Source organism: Melitaea cinxia, chromosome 25 (genome assembly GCF_905220565.1).
Source record: "Melitaea cinxia chromosome 25, ilMelCinx1.1, whole genome shotgun sequence".
Lineage (NCBI taxonomy): Eukaryota > Metazoa > Arthropoda > Insecta > Lepidoptera > Nymphalidae > Melitaea > Melitaea cinxia.
Window position 1 is genome coordinate 4,273,942 of NC_059418.1, and position 20,893 is coordinate 4,294,834.

General features: G+C 33.4%; 1 protein-coding gene across 3 annotated transcripts in view; it reads right to left on the reverse strand.

Moving 5' to 3' along the window:
- LOC123665918 (tubulin beta chain-like) overlaps nucleotides 1-15,747 on the reverse strand; it is a 32,266-nt gene extending 16,519 nt beyond the window's left edge. The window contains exons 1-4 of one of the 3 annotated variants that reach the window (XM_045600145.1): nucleotides 15,688-15,744; nucleotides 3,873-3,984; nucleotides 3,265-3,267; nucleotides 1,527-1,649 (exon numbers count right to left, since the gene is read on the reverse strand). In XM_045600145.1, the coding sequence (XP_045456101.1) occupies nucleotides 1,527-1,649; nucleotides 3,265-3,267; nucleotides 3,873-3,984; nucleotides 15,688-15,744 (295 nt within the window). Of the gene's footprint in view, nucleotides 1-1,526; nucleotides 1,650-3,264; nucleotides 3,268-3,872; nucleotides 3,985-15,687 lie in introns of all 3 variants that reach the window. The other 2 variants (XM_045600147.1, XM_045600146.1) reach the window with 2 other exon arrangements.
- Between the last annotated feature and the right edge of the window lie 5,146 nt (nucleotides 15,748-20,893).

Genomic DNA, 20,893 nt, shown 5'->3' on the forward strand with positions numbered 1-20,893 from the left:
GATGTTTATCATGTGGTCACATATAAATTTTATCGAGATCTGATAACTACTTTTTGAGTAATCTTTGATAACGCGTAGTTACTTGAATATTTTTCGTCGATCTACGTTGTATTACTCGTCGATGTAATTGAAGTCGGTTTTTTTTTCGTTTGCGAGCAAACACAATTATAATTTATTATCTAATGAATATATTTCTAATTTGTAAGATTCATATGTATAATTGCAAACTGTGTTTTCTTCATAAATAAAAAAATGAAATAAAAACTCGCGACTTATTTTTCGGAGGTCGACAGAGGTCGTTATAAAAATCGTTTGTCGTAAAATATGCTTTATGCATTTTTCTGTAAAATTGTGTTCCAAGTAGAGAGCTGAGAAAGCGACTAGAATGCACTTACATACGGTATTGTATACTGTACACCAAGGCGTAAATTTTATTAATGTTTGTAAGTATCTTAAAAATATGAATAAAAACGCTCATTGTCCCGTTACGCCCATTGTATGCTTGCACCGCATCTATCTCTCTTCCACTCGATTGGCCTATGCGTCCGAGATGTTTTGCTACGACGTTGTCACGTTAAACTATCGTCCGTAAACCAACTTTACAGACAACCAATATTTTTGAGTTTGTCGGCGCGAGACACTCTTCGATGACAAAAACAACAATCAGGAGCTTTAAATGCTGTGCGACTATCGCGCATATTCTTATTCGAGTCTTCAGATTATTAACATTACTATTGTTAAAGTATTAATGTTAAAACTTGTATTCATTGAATTAATATTATTAAGTACGCTTTAGCCTGTAATATTCCACTACTGGGCATAGGCCTCTTTCCCCATGTAGCAGAAGGATCAGAGCTTAATCCGCCACGCTGCTCCAATGCGGGTTGGCGGATATATTCCATACTATGAGTAACGATCGCTATCAGGTGTACATGATAACAACCGGGACTGACGGCTTAACGTGCTCTCCGAGGTACGGTGGGGAGACCCACAAGGACTACACAAACACCCAGACCACGGCAAACACTTGTATGGCCAATACAAAAGTTTGTCATCTGCGGGGATCGAACTCGCAACTGCCAGCGCAACCGGCACAGTCCATGGCTGTAACCATTGCGCCAACGCGGCGTCCGTAATTATCCGTTATTCCGTCCGTTATATTATTAAGTGTAATCTTTAAATTATTGCTAAAAGTGTCGTAAAATTAAAGTTAATGTTTTGTATCGAAAATAGTTTTCTTATGAAACGAATTATCACGACTTATAGCACGAACATGATTATATTGAAGATAGTGACGTCACATTGATGACGTCCCTTTATTAAGAAGCCTACGCTAGAGAATCTTCTCCGATATATCCAATCATGCATATTTACTTGACTAATTTTTTCGTTGACCTACGTTGAATTATACCGCATACCTTAACTAGGTTTACCGATTTTGATGATTCTTACTGTAATCAAAAGTTAATGTTTGTCATGTAGTCTCATTTAATTTTTAATTTAAAGTAGTGTACTACTACACTTACCTGCTCCACTTTGTCCGAACACAAAATTATCAGGTCTGAAAAGTTGTCCATAAGGACCACCCCTGATGGAGTCCATAGTTCCTGGCTCCAAGTCCACGAGGACTGCCCTCGGGACGTATTTACCTGTTGATAAATAGGACAATATCAAAAATTATTTAATTTTATTAAATAAGTAATCAAAGTGTAAAAACTAATAACAAATTTTATAAATAGTAAGTATATTTGTTTTATAGCGTCTAACGATAAAATGCAGATAGACAGGCATGACTTAAAAAAAATACGCTTCAGCTTGTAATGTTTGTATGTGTGTGTATATATATAAGCAACAAGCAATTGCTCACTCGTCACGCAGCGCATCTATGAGTATGTTATCAGAATCAATTGAATTTAAATTGAATTGAAATAAATTTTGTGTTTCTAGTCTTATAATATGTACAAATATTCATATTTATTTTTATGTATTTTTTTATATAAGGTCAAAGACCATTTATTTCTGAAAAGAATACAATTTATTTACATGAGAAATTACAAACACTAAAATTAAACAAAAATTTATATGTAGGGTACATCGCAATACAATATATAAACAATTCATAGTGGAGACAAGAAATTAACAATAAGTAGGGTAGTATTAAAATATATATACACAAGCTAACAGAAATATGCGCAACACACTTCCAGTTTCATTGTTAAGGAGTTATATTATGTTTCATTATATAACAAAAATTTATCCATCTTTTTTAAAAGTAAAAACATATTAACTATTTTTCTTCATCATATGTATATAATTTTAGTGTTTTATTATATGCGTACCAATTTTCAAATTTTATTATTACTATAGTTTTATTAATATATTTTATATAAGAACTGCTTTCCGACTATCTCCTTACGGGTGACGCTGAAAACCGGCGCGGCGTTGATTCTCCAACAAATGCCGAGCGTCATCCATTTCAATGCTCCCATCAATGCATCGCTATGCAGATTGCCACTTGCTTTCTTTTTTTTAACCGACTTTCAAAAAATAGGAGGTTCTCAGTTCGACTGTATTTTTTTATTGTATGTTACTTCAGAACTTTTAACTGGGTGGAACGATTTCAACCAAATTTTTTTATTCGAAAGGTGGTGTGTGTCTTTTGGTCCCATTTAAATTTATTTGATATCTAACAACTACTTTTCGAGTTATATCTAATAATGCGTTTTTACTTGACGCTTTTTTCGTCGACCTACGTTGTATGATACCGCATAACTTTTTACCGCATAACTTAATTTTTTTTTGTCAAAAACGATCCACCCAGTTAAAAGTCCTGAAGTCACATACATAAAAAAATACAATCGAATTAAGAACCTCCTCCTTTTTTGGAAGTCGGTTAAAAATGGACATGAAACATGAACTAATACAGTAGGCGGCATTTAGTATAATATTTTATTAACCGATTTCAAAAAGGAGGAGGTTCTCAATTTGACTGTATTGTCCACGTGACTGTGTGTTCCTATTTAAATTTGATCTGGATCTGTTGATGCGCCAAAAGAAGTATAGCTTTAAAAATTAGCGAGCAAAGCTCGGTCATCCAGATACTACAGCTATGGTGACAAACAAGCTTACGGTCCGCCTGACGGTAAGCAAATACCAAGAGCTATGGACGTATGCAGCACCATTGAAAACGTGATGAATATTATACCCCCAATCCTTCCATGCTATCGAATGCTGTGTGGTTACGGCGTCAAAGAATATAGCCACCCCCTCTCTTCCCGTGGGTGTCATAAGAAGCGACTAAGGGATAACACAGTTCCACTAGTACCTTGGAACTTAAAAAGCCGACCGATGGTGGGATAACCATCCAACTGCTGGCTTTGAAATACACAGGCCGAAGACGGGCAGCAGCGTCTTCCATGCGACAAAGCCAGCCCTGCGGTCACCAACCCTCCTGCCCAGCGTGGTGACTATGGGCAAAACACATGAGTTCACTGTGTGAGCTCGAACTTGTAAAGGCCCATGTCCAGTAGTGGACTACGAAAGGCTGCTGTGATGATAATGATGAATCCTTCCCAGGAGATCTGGTTGCCTCTCTCACCACAGGCACATCGCATTACTTGAGAGCAGTGTTATTAAGCTGCGATATTTTCTAAGGTTGAGATTGCTACTTCTCTAGTCGGGCTTCCGCAGTTTTTATAAAATATGTCTGCTCTTCCCTACCTCAATAATCGTCATTACTTCACTGTCAGTTGAGTGCAGTGCTGGAAACGTATGCTTGAGCTAAACTCACTAATGAATAATAACCTTGCTAAAATTTGGTAACGACCTTGGATAAAACGAAAAGTTTCGAGTGGCACTCAACATTTACATACCACTGGAGGCTTCATTGTAATAAACATTTAATCTCTCTTCTTGAAGCGGGCTCACTCCTTTATAGACACCAGTCTCGTCAATACCGTGCTCGTCTGATATTATTTCCCAGAACTGAAACAAAAATGTGTTTTATATCACTTTAGACTACTATATTAACATAAAATTATATATATATATATATATATATATATATATATATATATATATATATATATATATATTTATTTATTACTGCTTTATTGTACAACTAGCGACGCGCTGAATACCTATATCGTTGAAAGTTTGATCCTGCGACTTATTAATAGATTATAAAATTTATTCAATTTTTGTTTGAATTCAAACCTTAAAATAAGCATGATTATGAACAAATTGCCATATTATTAGTGTGTGCTGCAGTAAAAAATATTTTACTTACTATTCGTTTGATTAAAAACAAAACATAATCAACAACTATCAACAACAAAAGATATGTATATACCTTTTCTATTAAGTTCTTTTTTGAACTTAAATACTTCACTTTAAACTACGATTTTCGATACTTAAAAATACTTGCCCTAATACTAAATTGCACTAACCCTAAATTCAAACCAAGACCATAATAGAAGAAATATACAAACGGTAAATTATGTTTTTAATCTAATCCTATCAAACCAAATGTACTTAATATGAGTGCGGTTTAAAAATTAACCTTTATAGTAATACCGACTGAAGTACGAACATACAATTTTGAAATAAATATTGCCTTGAAAAGCACATTTGTCTTAAAAAAGGATTCACTTTAGTATTTAAATACTATCATACAATTTCGAATAGATATTATTTTAATTTGTCGTAACGTACTACTTATACTTATTACGTTGTCGCGCTGAAAAGCACGTTCTTATTAAGTGATAATTTTTATTTTCCTCGCTAGAGAGGTCCGATAAACACTTGCAATCGCTTCTAATCACAAAGCTTACATAGGGACGGTTAGCGGAAAGCGACTTTGTTTTATAATATGTATTGATATTGATATGTTATTGAATTGTGCAAATGGCGGGCTTTGTAGGTTTGTTTTTGGTTCTGGGTGGGTGGATTGAAAATTCATAGTAAAGATAAAAGAAGATAGGTAACAACCAAATCCACGAATCTATAAATATAAAAGAGAAAGGCCACTGACTCACACATCACGAGAACTCAAAAGCCGCTAGATGGACATTGATGAAATTTGGCAGGGAGGTAGATTATAGTTAGTAGACGTCCATTAAGGACGGGTTTTGCAATATTCCACCGCAAAGGGGGTTTCATCATCATTACAGCCTATACAGTCCACAGCTGGAAATAGGCCTCCACAAGCTTACCTACGCCAAAAATAACGTGAACTCATGTGTTTTGCCCATAGTCACCACGCTGGGCAGGAGGGTTGGTGACCGCAGGGCTGGCTTTGTCGCATGGAAGACGCTGCTGCCTGTCTTCGGTCTGTGTATTTCAAAGACAGCAGTTGGATGGTTATCCCACCACCGGTCAGCTTTTTAAGTTCCAAGGTGGTAGCGGAACTGTGTTATCCCTTAGTCGCCTCTTACGACACCCACGGGAAGAGAGGGGGTAGCTATATTCTTTAGTATCCTAGTCACACAGTACAAGTACACACACAGCAAAGGGGGTTTAATTGGGGTTAATAATTTGTATGAAACATATACCTACAGCTGGGTCGGTTTAAAGGAAAATAATCACGTTTGCACCGTGTGTGTTCAAGGAACATATTGACCACTTATAAGTAGTACAAATTTTTTTAAGCTATTGCATAGCTTCTATCGCGGGCCTTGAGCGCGGGGACCGAATCCAGAAATTCCGTAACGAAAAAACCTCACGCTCCCCACTCCGACGGGCACGGAGGTGTGGCTTGAAGGCCGTGCATCGTCTAACGTCGTTTCAGTTCGGCAGTCTTCGACACGGCGTTGTGTGCGTGCGATTAGACTTATGTTTCTTATTTCAGTTATCATAAACCTATAGTTTCAATGATAAATATTCCTGAATAACCAACAGCTACTGTAAGATAATAAAACCCACATGTATTGTAAAATAATAAAAATATTTTAAACAATATTAACTTTTTATTTATTTAATAAAAGAAAAAAAATTGTTTTCTTATCGGTCACCACGCTCAAAAAGTGTAACTTGAATTAATATCAAAGAAAAAGAAATACTGCATAAATAAAATAAATAAATAATTATAATTGCATAAGTTGATACAAAATGCTATGCAATAGCTTTACCGCGGCAGTCGAGTGCCACACGTCTGTTTTTTTAACCGACTTCCAAAAAAGGAGGAGGTTCTCAATTCGACTGTATTTTTTTTTTTTTTTTTTATGTATGTTACATCAGAACTTTTGACTGGGTGGAGCGATTTCGACAAATTTTCTTTTAATCGAAAGGTAGTATGTGCCAATTGGTCCCATTTAAATTTATTTGAGATCTAACAACTACTTTTCGAGCTATATCTAATAATGCGTTTTTACTTTACGCTTTTTTCGTCGACCTACGTTGTATTATACCGCATAACTTTCTACTGGATGTACCGATTTTGATAATTCTTTTTTTGTTGGAAAGGAGATATCTCAAGTTTAGTACCATAATAAGGAAACCAGGATTTGATGATGGGATCCTAGAGAAATCGAGGGAAACTCTTGAAAATCCGCAATAACTTTTTACTGGGTGTACCGATTTTGATAATTCTTTTTTTGTTGGAAAGAAGATATCCCTAGTTTAGTGCCATGATAAGGAAACCAGGATCTGATAATGGGATCCCAGAGAAATCGAGGGAACTTCTTGAAAATCCGCAATAACTTTTTATTAGGTGTACCGATTTTAATGATTTTTAATTTAATCGAAAGCCGATGTTTATCTTGTGGTCACTTTTAAATTTCATCGAGATCTGATAACTACTTTTTGAGTAATCTTTGATAATGCGTTGTTACTTGACTATTTTTTCGTCGATCTACGTTGTATTATACGATGATATATATATATACGATGTAATTGAAGTCGGTTTTTTTTCGTTTGCGAGCAAACACAATTATTTACAATATCTAACCTTTACGTAAGTAGAATACTTTTTTATTTACCCCTGTCCAGACAGTGCGTTACGCTATTCCGTGGCATATATTTACATAGAACCATATTAAAAACTAAATTGCATGCAATATATTTATATTAAAAAATATGTATATCTTATAATTTTTCTGTATAAATAAAAAGTGTGTGTGTGTAATACACACATGGCAGAAGTGAAACTTCTAAGAAGTCGTAGGAAGGTAGGCCTACGCGTTTTGTTCTATTGACGATGATCAAGGTCTCGTATAATTGTGTTTGCTCGCAAACGAAAAAAAAACCGACTTCAATTACATCGAAGAGTAATACAACGTAGATCGACGAAAAAATAGTAATACTTTGTTCGTATTCCATATAACGCGACATTATAAAATTGTAGAATTATATAATGTTCTACTGTTATTTCTAACATTTTGTTAGCGATTGTAGGCAGAAATTTCATAAAAGGCCCGTCGTCGATTCGCGCGAAGCGCTGACATCGCTTATTACGGCGGGTTTTTTAGTTGAAGCGGATTTATATTGAATTACGGTTTATGTCTTTTTTATTAAAAATATGTAATGTTCATGTTTTCACACAGCTCCGATGCACGACTGGAGTTTACCCCTTCAGGTCAACTGTCTAAATAGGCATAAAAAGGCTTACTAGTCTAAGAAATATATTATTACTATATCAAATTGTAAATAAATGAATCCAATAACGCCATCTATCGGAACCTAATTGCGTTATTAGAAAACGTCTGAACGCCATCTCTAACAAGGTCATTCGTTCAGTAGATTTTACTGTTCAATTTTTTCATTCCGGGGCCTTAAATGAAAATCGATTCTTAAGGAGAAAACTCCAAAAACAGTCAAGTAAATACGCCATATCAGATATAGCTCAAAAAGTTCGAGTCAAATCTCAATTATATTTAAATGGGACCACATGACAAGCACCACCTATCGATTAAAAAAAGAATCAGTATATAGTAATGAGGTTAATATAACGTTGGTCGACGTAAAATAGCCAAGTAAATACCCAGTATTAGCGATAACTCAAAAATTAAAAGCTCAAATATATTTATAACGAATAAACTGCTACTCTCTAGTCTAGTGGAATATTGTAATTTGATCGATAGTGAACGAAGTAATTTCATTAAATTTTGATAGATGGCGTTGTGGCAAAGTATTGAACATGACCACAGCCGTCTTAACATCGTCATGTAAATACGTGTCATCAAAGATTACTCAAAAATTGCTCATTATATCTCAATCATATTTAAAACGGACGACATGACAAGTATTAGCTTTTGATTTATACAAAAACTAGCGACCCGCTCCGGCTTCGCACGGGTATAAAATATAATTATAGCCTATATCATTCACTGAAAAAATGATTAAAATCGATCCAGTAATTTTGATTTATTCATTGGCCACCCCATGGCCCGCTCGCGTTAACTTTAGAGTAAAAGCCGGCCAGAACCGCCGCAAACGCTACGTACCTCAAGTTTTAAATCTGTAATATCTTCGAAAATATCCATTTAAATCATATGCTGTAAAGGGACATATAGATCTATATTAAATCAACAATGTACTTAAGGTATTTAATTAGATAAGGATTAATGCTGTATTGGTTAAAATCGTTTTGAAAATTAGCCATTATTTGTCGTAAAAAGTAAATGACAAAAAAATGTTATTGTGGGATATCCATAAGAGATAGACATACACCATAGCGGAGTTTTCTGTAGACCTTTTTAATGTGTACAATACTTAGTACATTATTTTGATAAATCTCGTAGGGTTCAGCCTGCGTTTGCAATTTAAGCGAAAAAAAATAATAATTATTTACGACATAACATTAGAAAACTCAAAAATAACAGTATTTCTCCACTATTTAATGGATGTTATTACACATAGAAACCTTCCTCTTAAATCAATCTATCTATTAAAAAAAACCGCATCAAAATCCGTTGCGTAGTTTTAAAGATTTAAGCGTACATACATGTGCAGGGACAGAGAAAGCGACTTTGTTTTATACTATGTAGTGAAGATCAAAATCAGTTTACCCAGTAAAAAGTTATTGCGGATTTTCAAGAGTTTCCCTCGATTTCTCTGGGATCCCATCATCAGATCCTGGTTTCCTTATCATGGTACCAAACTAGGGATATCCCCTTTCCAACAAAAAAAGAATTATCAAAATCGGTACACTCAGTAGAAAGTTATGTGGTATAATACAACGTAGGTCGACGAAAAAAGCGTCAAGTAAAAACGCATTATTAGATACTAGCGACCCGCTCCGGCTTCGCACGGGTATAAAATATAATTATAGCCTATGTCATTCACTGAAAAAATGATTAAAATCGATCCAATAGTTTTGATTTATTCATTACTGCCCGTGACCCGCACGCGTTAACTTAGAGTAAAAGCCGGCCGGAACCGCCGCAAACGCTACGTACCGCGATTTTTAAATCTGTAATATCTTCGAAAATATTCATTTAAATCATTTGCTGTAAAGGGCCATATAGATCTATATTAAATAAAAAATATATTTAAGGTATTTAATTCGATAAGGATTAATGCTGTATTGGTTAAAATTGCTTCGAAAATTAGCCATTATTTGTCGTAAAAAGTAAATGACAAAAAAATGTTATTGTGGGATATCCATAAGAGATAGGTATATACCATCGCGGAGTTTTCTGTAGACCTTTTCAATGTGTACAATACTTAGTACATTATTTTGATAAATCTCGTAGGGTTCAGCCTGCGTTTGCAATTTAAGCGAAAAAAAAATAATTATTTACGACATAACATTAGAAAACTCAAAAATAACAGTATTTCTCCACTATTTAATGGATGTTATTATACATATAAACGTTCCTCTTGAATCAATCTATCTATTAAAAAGAACCGCATCAAAATCCGTTGCGTAGTTTTAAAGATTTAAGCGTACATACATGTGCAGGGACAGAGAAAGCGACTTTGTTTTTAACCGACTTCCAAAAAAGGAGGAGGTTCTCAATTCGACTGTATTTTTTTTTTTTTTTTTTTTTTTTTTTATGTATGTTACATCAGAACTTTTGCCCGTGTGGACCGATTTCGACAAATTTTGTTTTAATCGAAAGGTTTTGTGTGCCAATTGGTCCCATTTAAATTTATTTGAGATCTAACAACTACTTTTCGAGTTATATCTAATAATGCGTTTTTACTTGACGCTTTTTTCGTCGACCTACGTTGTATTATACCGCATAACTTTCTACTGGATGTACCGATTTTGATAATTCTTTTTTTGTTGGAAAGAGGATATCCATAGTTTGGTACCATAATAACGAAACTAGGATCTGATGATGGGATCCCAGAGAAATCGAGGGAAACTCTTGAAAATCCGCTATAACTTTTTACTGGGTGTACCGATTTTAATAATTTTTAATTTAATCGAAAGCTGATGTTTGTCATGTGGTCACATATAAATTTTATTGAGATCTGATAACTAATTTTTGAGTAATCTTTGATAACGCGTAGTTACTTGACTATTTTGTCGTCGATCTACGTTGTATTACTCGTCGATGTAATTGAAGTCGGTTTTTTTTTCGTTTGCGAGCAAACACAATTATATACTATGTAGTGATAATTCAAAAAGTAGTTGTTAGATCTCAAATAAATTTAAATGGGACCAATCGGCACACACCACCTTTCGATTAAAACAAAATTTGTCGAAATCGGTCTACCCGGTCAAAAGTTCTGATGTAACATACATAAAAAAAAAAAAAAAAAAAAAAAAAATACAGTCGAATTGAGAACCTCCTCCTTTTTTGGAAGTCGGTTAAAAAATGGTTGTTAGCGCCATGCAAAATAACTAGACAATGAGTAACTCGTTGGCGCAGTTTGTAGTTAGTGGCCCTGCTTTCTGCTTTGCAGGTTGCGGGTTCGATTCCCGCCCGAGTCTGGGTGTAATATTTGTATTTATCATTACATAGTAGTACCTGGATGACCGAGCTTAGCTCGGTATTTTTTAGTAAATCGTGTTTTTTGTAAATCATATTAAAATATGAATAATATTTTTCGATTTTACTGACATAATAATAAAAAATAAGAACTAGCTATTTAAATAAAAAATATAATCTATCTGGAAATTTGAGGATTTGAACCGTGGTCTCTTCGGTCGACCGGCCGATTTCCCACCTGAGCTATTACAACTTTATTGACAATTGCGAAATTTACCTGGGTATTCTTACGATATTGTAGCCATTTTTTCATTGTGTATAAACTTGGATTAAACGACATTTTCTATAATATAATTGTGTTTGCAGGCAAACGAAAAAAAAACCGACTTCAATTACATGTGGGTGTACCGATTTTGACAATTTTTAATTTAATTGAAAGCTGATGTTTATCATGTGATTTAATTTAAATTTTATTGAGATCTGATAACTACTTTTTGAGTAATCTTTGCGAGCAAACACAATTATTACGACAAATAATGGCTTATTAATGAAGTAATTTTAAGCAATACAGCATTAATCCTTATCCATTTGAGTACCTTAAATACATTGTCAATTTAATATAGATTAATATGGATCTTTACAGCATGTAGTTTAAATGAATATTTTCGAAGATATTACAGATTTAAAATGCAGGGACATAGCGGTTGTGGCGCATGCCTAAAAAATAATATTAAAAACAATAACGCATAGAAGGCCGCGCTTCACCCACCACACCGACTTTGTCCTAAGCCGAGGTGCGATCTCGCTAGGAGACACCCTTAGAACGAACGAATATCCCGAACCCTCTTAAAGTGCTCCACTTTTTCCTTCACTGTTGGGTCTCAGTATCCGGCCAACCCATCAGGTGATGCTGTCAAGAGCTAAAGCCAACAGCACTAGACACTCCGGAAAAAAAACGCGCTTCGCCCTATAGAACTTTATTATAGATTAGGAGTGATCGCTCACGTTTATCGGAGCTCTCTAGCGAGGAAAATAACATAATAACCGGCCAAGTGCGAGTCGGAATCGCGTACGAAGTACCATTGACTAGGTAAAATATTTAGACACAATTTCTTGTCTAAATATTTTTTTATATTAATTTTATTATTTGTTATTAAAATAAATATACAATTAAATATTTTGTGAATATTTCAAGTGCCTGTTATCATTTATTGATCATCATAATCATTACAGCCCATACAGTCCACTGCTGGACATAGGCCTCCACAAGTTTACGCCAAAAATAACGTGAACTCATGTGTTTTGCCCATAGTCACCACGCTGGGCAGGCGGGTTAGTGACCGCAGGGCTAGCTTTGTCGCACCGAAGACGCTGCTGCCCGTCTTCATATATTATCATTTATTATCTGGGGGCACGGTAGTGCCCCCGCCAAGACGAACCAAAAAAAAAAAAAAAAAAAAAAAAACGAAAAGCACTACCTATCTTTTCTCGAAGTGCTTCGTCGTTTTTTTGAACCCTCATAACTTGGGTTTGGATTATACCAGATAAACAAAATTCTGGGGATATGGTGTCGATAGTAGACTTATTAAACATATAAAGTTTCAATTGCATAGCTCTTATACTTTAGATTTTATTGATATCTAAAAAACCCCGATTTCGTCACTCACTGATGATCATCAAAATTCCTAGAGTCTTCCTGAAGTCCTAGAAAGCTGAAATTTGGTATGTAAGCTAGTATTAGTACACAAACAACAATAAAATTCTAAGACTTGAAACTTTTACCCCCCAACCCCTTAAACTAGGGGAGGGAAGTTTGTATGAGACTTCCGCAAATTTTGATGCTAGAGGTCTGAAAATTGATATAGGGACTCCTTGTTATTATTAATAATAATAAAATACATAAAAAATAAAAATCGGTTATTAGTTTATGTCGAAAATTTACATTTTGTAATTTTGGTATTTAAGTTTTGGCGGAGATCACCGTTTGCATATCAGTTCAACATAAAATCAAAAAAAGCGTGCTTAAACCGAATATGGTGAAGATTGGATAATATTTATGGTATAAAATGTCTCGGAGGTAAAATGCAACGATAATATTGTCATAAGCAGCTTACAAAAAGAAGTGAAATCCCACCAAAAACATTTTCATGTAAAATGTTGCCAAGACGAGATCATATGGCTCGCACTGTCAAAAAGTTATCAGATCTCATGTAGAGCCAAGCTTCTAACTCTACACGCCCTAACTCTACAAGCCCTAACTTCACAAACTCTACAACTTAGTCAAAATATGTGGCTTGGCCGTTTCGCTACCGTCACGTGGGCGTAAGGTGAAAAAATTTTTCACTGTTTTTTACTTTTCTGTCATACAATAGTTCTATTAAAGAAAAAATAAAAAGAAGAAGAATAATTGATATACATATAATACAAATAAAAATAAAAAGAGAAAATATATTTATATAAATGAGACAAGAAAGTTGTCATCTACAACATCGGCAGCCGGTAGTAACGAAACGGCCAAGCCACATATTTTGACTAAGTTGTAGAGTTTGTGAAGTTAGGGCTTGTAGAGTTAGGGCGTGTAGAGTTAGAAGCTTGGCTCTACATGAGATCTGATAACTTTTTGACAGTGCGAGCCATATGATCTCGTCTTGGCAACATTTTACATGAAAATGTTTTTGGTGGGATATATTATTATCTATTGATATCGAGCAAAAATAGACAAAAAGAGCCCCCCTTAAACATTATGTTATTTTGTTTCTAGTATTTGTTGTTATAGCGGCAATAGAAATGCATAATTTGTTAAAATTTCAACTATCTAGCTATCGCGGTTGAGATACAGCCTGGTGACAGACAGACTGACGAACGGACGGAAGAACGGACAGACAGCGAAATCTTAGTGATAGGGTTCCATTTTTACCTTTTAGGTACGAAACCCTAAACATGTGCTTTTCAGCGCGACAATATAATCCGTACTTATAGTACGTTACAATAAATTAAAATATATATATATTTGAAATTGAATGATATTAATTAAATAATAAATGAGTTCTTTTTTAAGATAAAACGTGCTTTTCAGCGCTACAATATTATAATCCGTACTAATAAGTATGTTACAATCGCTTCAGCCTGTAATATCCGACTACTGGGCATAGGCCTCTTTCCCCATGTAGGAGAAGGATCAGAGCTTAATCCACCATGCTGCTCCAATGCGGATGTTACAATAAATTAAAAAAAATATTTTAAATGGTATGATAGTATTTAAATATTAAAGTGAATACTTTTTAAAGAGAAAACGTGCTTTTCAGCTCAACAATTTTTTCGGAATTGTATGTCCGTACTCTAGTCGAACCTACCTCAAGCGAACGATTGTAAGTTATAGTTAGAGGAAACACAAATCCTGAAACACACCTTATGGCAAATAGAAATTATCAGGAGCGCCTTTATGTATAATTGTGTTTGCTCGCAAACGAAAAAAAAATCTACTTCAATTACATCGACGAGTAATACAATGTAGATCGACGAAAAAATAGTCAAGTAACTACGCGTTATCAAAAATTACTCAAAAATTAGTTATCAGATCTCGAAAAAATTTATATGTGACCACATGATAAACGTCAGCTTTCGATTAAATTAAAAATTATCAAAATCGGTACACCCACTAAAAAGTTATTGCGGATTTTCGAGAGTTTCCCTTGATTTCTCTGGGATCCCATCATCAGATCCTAGTTTCCTTATCATGATACCAAACTAAGGACCCCTAAACTAAGGAACCCTTTCTAACAAAAAAAGAATTATCCAAATCGGCATTTCCAGTAGAAAGTTATGCGGTATAATACAACGTAGGTCGACGAAAAAAACGTCAAGTAAAAATGCATTATTAGATATAACTCAAAAAGTAGTTATTAGATCTCAAATAAATTTAAATGGGACCAAATGACACACACCACCTTTCAATCAAAACAAAATTTGTCGAAATCGCTCCACCCAGTCAAAAGTTCTTAAGTAACATACATGAAAAAAATACAGTCGAATTGAGAACCTCCTCCTTTTTTGGAAGGCGGTTAAAAATATAGGACAACAGCTTTTAATCATTTGGAATTGTAAGAGGTCCTGAGGGTTTTAGTATTTATAAAACTTTTTATGAATCCTATCTTTTTCTGATAGCAGCTTATACCAAAGTTTTTAGTTGTTTGAACTAAATAGGGTATTCTGAAAACATCAATTAACACTTTGGTATTGTTGTTTCATGCAATTTATTCGCAAACGAAAGAAAAACCGTCATCAACAAGTTATACTATAAAAAATAGTTAAGTAAATACGGATTATTAAATACTAGCTGTGTCTGCGACTTTATCCACGTGGAATTTAACAAAAAGTTATTGTTCAGTTCGCAAAGTTATAAAATAGATAAATTTCTAGAATAAAAGTAGCCTAACTTACTCCTTATTACAGTTATCTTGCCTGAGAAATTTCCGCCAAAATCGGTCCTGCCGTTTCAAAGATTAGCCAGAACAAACAGACAGACATACAGACAGACAAAAATTGTAAAAAAAATGCTATTTTGGTACATGTACCGTGTATACATCCATATGCATTTCGTAAAAAGCGGATATTTTAATAATTACAAACAGACGCTCCAATTTTATTTATTTGTATAGATAACTTAAGAAATACTTGTCACATTGTGCGTCACACAGGCGCTAGTCACTTTGACCACATGACAAGCACCTGCTTCTAAATAGGTATAGATTTTATCCAAATATTTTAGGGTACACATGAGGAGCTAGTACAATAATACAAGGCCTACCCTTGATCCAATCTGGTTTCCACACTGTCCTGCCTGAACATGAACTATTTCACGCATTTTAAAAAGTACTTAGAGTAAAATTTTATAAAAAAATATTAAAATAAAACTGTTTCAGATGCACGTAATCTAACTTCATTTATTAAAATGGTGGAAATCGTACGAAATTATCAATTCTTCTTATCGTTATCAATGACTAATGTTGATATTCATTACCGTTTTATCAAAAGCCGTAACATCGTACTGTTTGTTTTCATAAAGAGATCTTCTTATGTGGTTAGTGAGATTAATGTCCAGTCTTATAAAACCTTGTTCTACTTAACATACTGTTTGTAATGTAGTTCAATGGATATTGGCGATTAAAGTCAATATTAAGATTGTCAAGACGAGGTGTGGTAAACTTTTAAAAATTTTATACAATTTTATAAGTTATGGGTAGATTTTATAGTTTATTTTGGCACTAGCCGAGATATCCGATGAAAATCACGATCAATTGTCATTACTGCAATTTAGTTATAGTTTCTTTCTTTCTGAAATCCGTTTAATAAATTAATTTTAAATATCCTCCTCCGGCTGCACCCATCGTAATTGGCGCAGTCAGTAGGACTTTTGCCAGGTTTTGAGCTTAGTAATTTAGCCTTATATCCTTAATAAAATTACCGGACATGCTGCTCGCACAATCAATTCAAACAGCATACCTGAAACCCTGCAGGGTGTAAGAAATGCATTAATTAATAACTTCTCGGACCAACGAGATGAGACCGCGTTGTACAACGTTTTGCTTACTCAGAAACACTTGACAACGCAAGAGTTCCATGAGAACGAAGTCATATAGATTTAGAAAATATTTGTCTCCAAATTGATTTAGTAAAGTAGTAGTTTTTATCGAAATCGGTCCTTCCAGTCAAAAGTGCTGAAGTAACATATATAAAAACAGAATATTTTCGAATTGAGAACCTCCTCTTTTTTAACCGACTTCAAAAAAAGGAGGAGGTTACTCAATTCGACCGTATATATATATATATATATATATATATATATATATATATATATATATATATATATATATTTTTTTTTTTTTATGTATGTTCGGAGATAACTTCTTCGTTTATGAACCGATTTTGATAATTCTTTTTTTATTGGAAAGGAGATATTCATAGTTTGGTACCATGATAAGGAAACCAGGATCTGATGATGGGATCCCAGAAAAATCGAGGGAAACTTTCAAAAATCGTAAGGGTGACTAGTAAATTTCATCATGTTTTCATTAAGTACTATAAAGCACTACTATTTAATAAAGGTCTGGAGTCGATCTGATGGTAGAGAAGAAAGATAGTCGAGGGAACTCTTTAACAATTTATAGCAATTACCTACTGTTTGAACTTAATTCGTTTTTATTGATGAGAACTTTTCAACTGTATGAGTTATAAGTGCCATTATTGTCTGATGATGGAGACAAAAGTTAGTCGACTCTTTAACGATTTATAGCAATTACCTGCTGTGTGATCGTCTGTGTCGCAGGACCAGGTTTGATAATGGTAAATACTACAACAACCTGGCTACAAAAACAAATACAAACAACAACATACACAACAAACAAGTACAAAAAATATTATTAGATATGTCAAAACAACAACAGAATAATAACAGTATTCAACCTAATAGTCAATGAAACAAATTATGAAAGAAAACTGAATACAAATTATGAGTAGATACTAGAGTAGTTATTGTTTTACTTGGCACCGACTTCAAAATTATAAAATATTTATTTAATCATTTCTGATTAACTAAATCAAAATACGAATTACTTTGTACTAAGTAAATTTATTTTTCACTTTTTAGTTTCCTTTTTGAAGTCGGTTTTTTTTTTGTTAAAAATTATTGGAAGTCGGTTTAAAAAGGCTTTTCTGAGCAAACATTCCCGTATGTTTTATCAAAATTGCTTCACTATAATTATCTTTTTTTTATCTAGGTAAATTTGAAATGATTTAAATAATTATGGCAAATAAAAATTCTATGATAACATAATTGTGTTTGCTCGCAAACGACAAAAACAACCGACTTCAATTACATCGACAAGTAACACAACGTAGGTTAGACGAAGAAATTGTCGAGTTATCAAAGATTACTTAAAATTGAAAAGTAGTCATCAGATTTTAATCAAATTTAAATTCGACCACAAGACAAGTATCAAGTTAAGGTTTCAATTTAAGCAAGAATCATCAAAATTATTTATAAAGTATAAACTGCAGCAGTAGTATTGTGGATAATACAGCTCCCTCCGTTATAGTAGATGTGGCATTAATTGATCGATACATTATTTGATCGCTATACACCGGAGTAGTTTTAATGTATATCTGATAGATGGCGTTGAACAATTGACAAAATATGCAACTTCTCATAAATAGTCGTCATCAAAAATCACTCAAAAAGTACTTATTATTTTTGATAGATGGCATCTGCGTCGTGACAAAGTATTTGATATGACCATAGATCAAGTAAAAAAAGGTAGATAACGCACCTAGAACAGAAAACTGAAGCCACTTTTTTAAAGATGTGTGAGTGAGTGAAGTGTTGACACCTTTTAAAAAAAGTCCCTAAAATTTTTATTAAACAATTAATTTAATATAGGTAAAATGGGTATGTGAAAATAAAAACCTGTTTATAGTTTTAAATAAATTTACTAAAAATAAAACAAAAAATCGATAGAATAATAAAAAAATATATTCGTAAGATAATCGTATGAATGGACACTTCCTATCCCCTCTGTTTATCTCTTTTCAGTTTGCAGTCGGTTTTTTTAACTATTTTTCTTAAACCTAGAATCCTTTATGTTGTATAAGTTTTTTAAATTTTTGTCGCTTAGAACTCAGAGTCATCGTCATTGTTTGCATTTTACTAATATGATGTAGTCTTATGTTCAAATATTTTTCAATCACTAATCGTATTAAATTGACTTTATGCGCATGGCCAGCATAATCGTGGTCATTTTCTCAGTCTTACAGCCGCTACCCATTCACCTCTTATTAAAATATTCGTTGGAAACCTAAAACCATGAAATTTGATAGTAAAATATGGGTACCTAGTTTACTCAAAAATTGTAAAAAGTTAAAACATAAAACAAACGCGTTAATAATTCATAAATATATTTTGATTTTTTTATTTTCAATTTATGTAACATAAAATAACACGAGAAAAAAAAAACAATAACTGTCTACTTTTTACTTCATTATTTTTCTGATTGCGTACAATTTACTTACCCACATTTTGGGGTATTGAAAAAAAAGAACTACTGGCAACACTCCCGTGGAACGTCATTTCGTGACATTGAAATTATAAGTTCCGAATAACCTCAATATTATTTTGGAATAACAATAAATTTAAAGTTTTATATGTACTTACGTGTGAAACGATATTCCTTCAGATTTTTTGTTTACTTTGGTATTGTTTTTGCACCATTTAATCACACAAGACGGCATTTTATAAGCAAAGTTACTGTATGAAGCCTCGTGACATACTAACGAAAATGAGCGTAGTTTGATGCATATGTGTGCGTGAGCGCGTGTATTTACTTGAAGGGTCCGAGTTTTGTGGCTTCACTAACAACAAAGGCCGCGCATTATCTACTTTTTTTTACTATATCTATGGATATGACCGCGGGCACGTTCTCGCACCGTCATGTAAATACGCGTCATCAAAGTTACTCAAAAAGTACTCTTTATATCTGGATCATATTTAAATGGAACCAAATGGCAGCTATTTAGCTTTTGATTTATACAACAAAGATCAAAATCGGTGCAATCAGTAAAAACTTATAAGGTATACTTTATACAACGTAGGCTGACGAAAAAAAAGTGTATGTGTCAGGTCCGACGCAGCACTGAAGTTTACTCCCTCAGATCTACTGTATAAATAGACAAAAAAAGGTTTACTAGTCTAAGAAAAAGATTAATACCATATCAAACGGTAAATAAAGGAATCAAATAATGCCATCTATAACGTAACGAGGTCATTCGTGCAGTTGATTTTACTCCTCATATTTTTTTCATACCGGGGGCCTTATATGAAAATCGACTGTTAAGTAGTAAACCCTAAAGATATATGCATTCTTTATAAAACATTTTTGTCATTCTTTTCAATAAGAAAAGAATTTGGAGTAAAATTTTTTTAGAACTGGCAGCACAGCGTCTACGTCAAAATCAAACCTTTCAACAGCTTAGAATAAAAAGTTCTCTGATCATCGTTTCAATAGTTAAGGTTCAATAACTAATTAAATGGGCATTTTATTCATTCTTAAAATAGCTAATGCGTAATTAAATCTCTTAAAATGTATTTTACTCATTGCGTCGTTAAAAATTAAATTTTTCATCAAAGTGTAACGACGGTCATTTAAGAATACCTACCAATTACAAATATTTCGTAAGTTTTTTTTACTCTTTATATTTCAAATAATTTAATATGTTAATTAGTTTACATAATATTATATGAAACTGTGCAACGTATTTTAATACGCATTTATTACAGGTCTGTCATTACACTCGTGAAGATAAATAATTATTTTATACATGAGGGTACATATGGCACAAAAATCCTCATGGCGAGTTCAGACATCGATGCAATTTAAGGAACTTATTATCTGCTAAACACAAGTTCAGTTACATCGGAATACAGGTATAGTATAATTTTACAGATATTAAAAAGCTGAAGAGTTTGTTTGTTGGCTTAAAAGCGTCAATCTCAGAAATTGCGTGTTCGAATTGAAAAATTCTTTTATAAGTATTGCATCACGTTACGATTAATAGCGCTGAATATTAATAAAAAAGGTTACGAAAATAGATAAACTATCTTTTTAACCGCCTTCCAAAAATAGAAAAGATTCTTAATTCGACTATATTTTAAGTACCTATGTTACCTCAGATCTTTTGGCTGGGTGGATCGATTTCAATAACTTTATTTTAATTATTTATTTTAATTTAAATTAAAAATTAATTATTTTAATTAAAAGGTGGCGTGTCATGTGGTCCCATTTAAATTTAATCGAGATGTGACAAGTAATTTTAGAGTTATTTTTCGTCGACCTACGTTGTATTAAGCCGCATAACTTTACACTGGGTTTATCGATTTTGGTAATTCTTTATTTACGCAAAAGCTAATGCTTGTCACGTAGTCTTATTTAAATTTGATTGAGATCTGATTACTACTTTTTAAC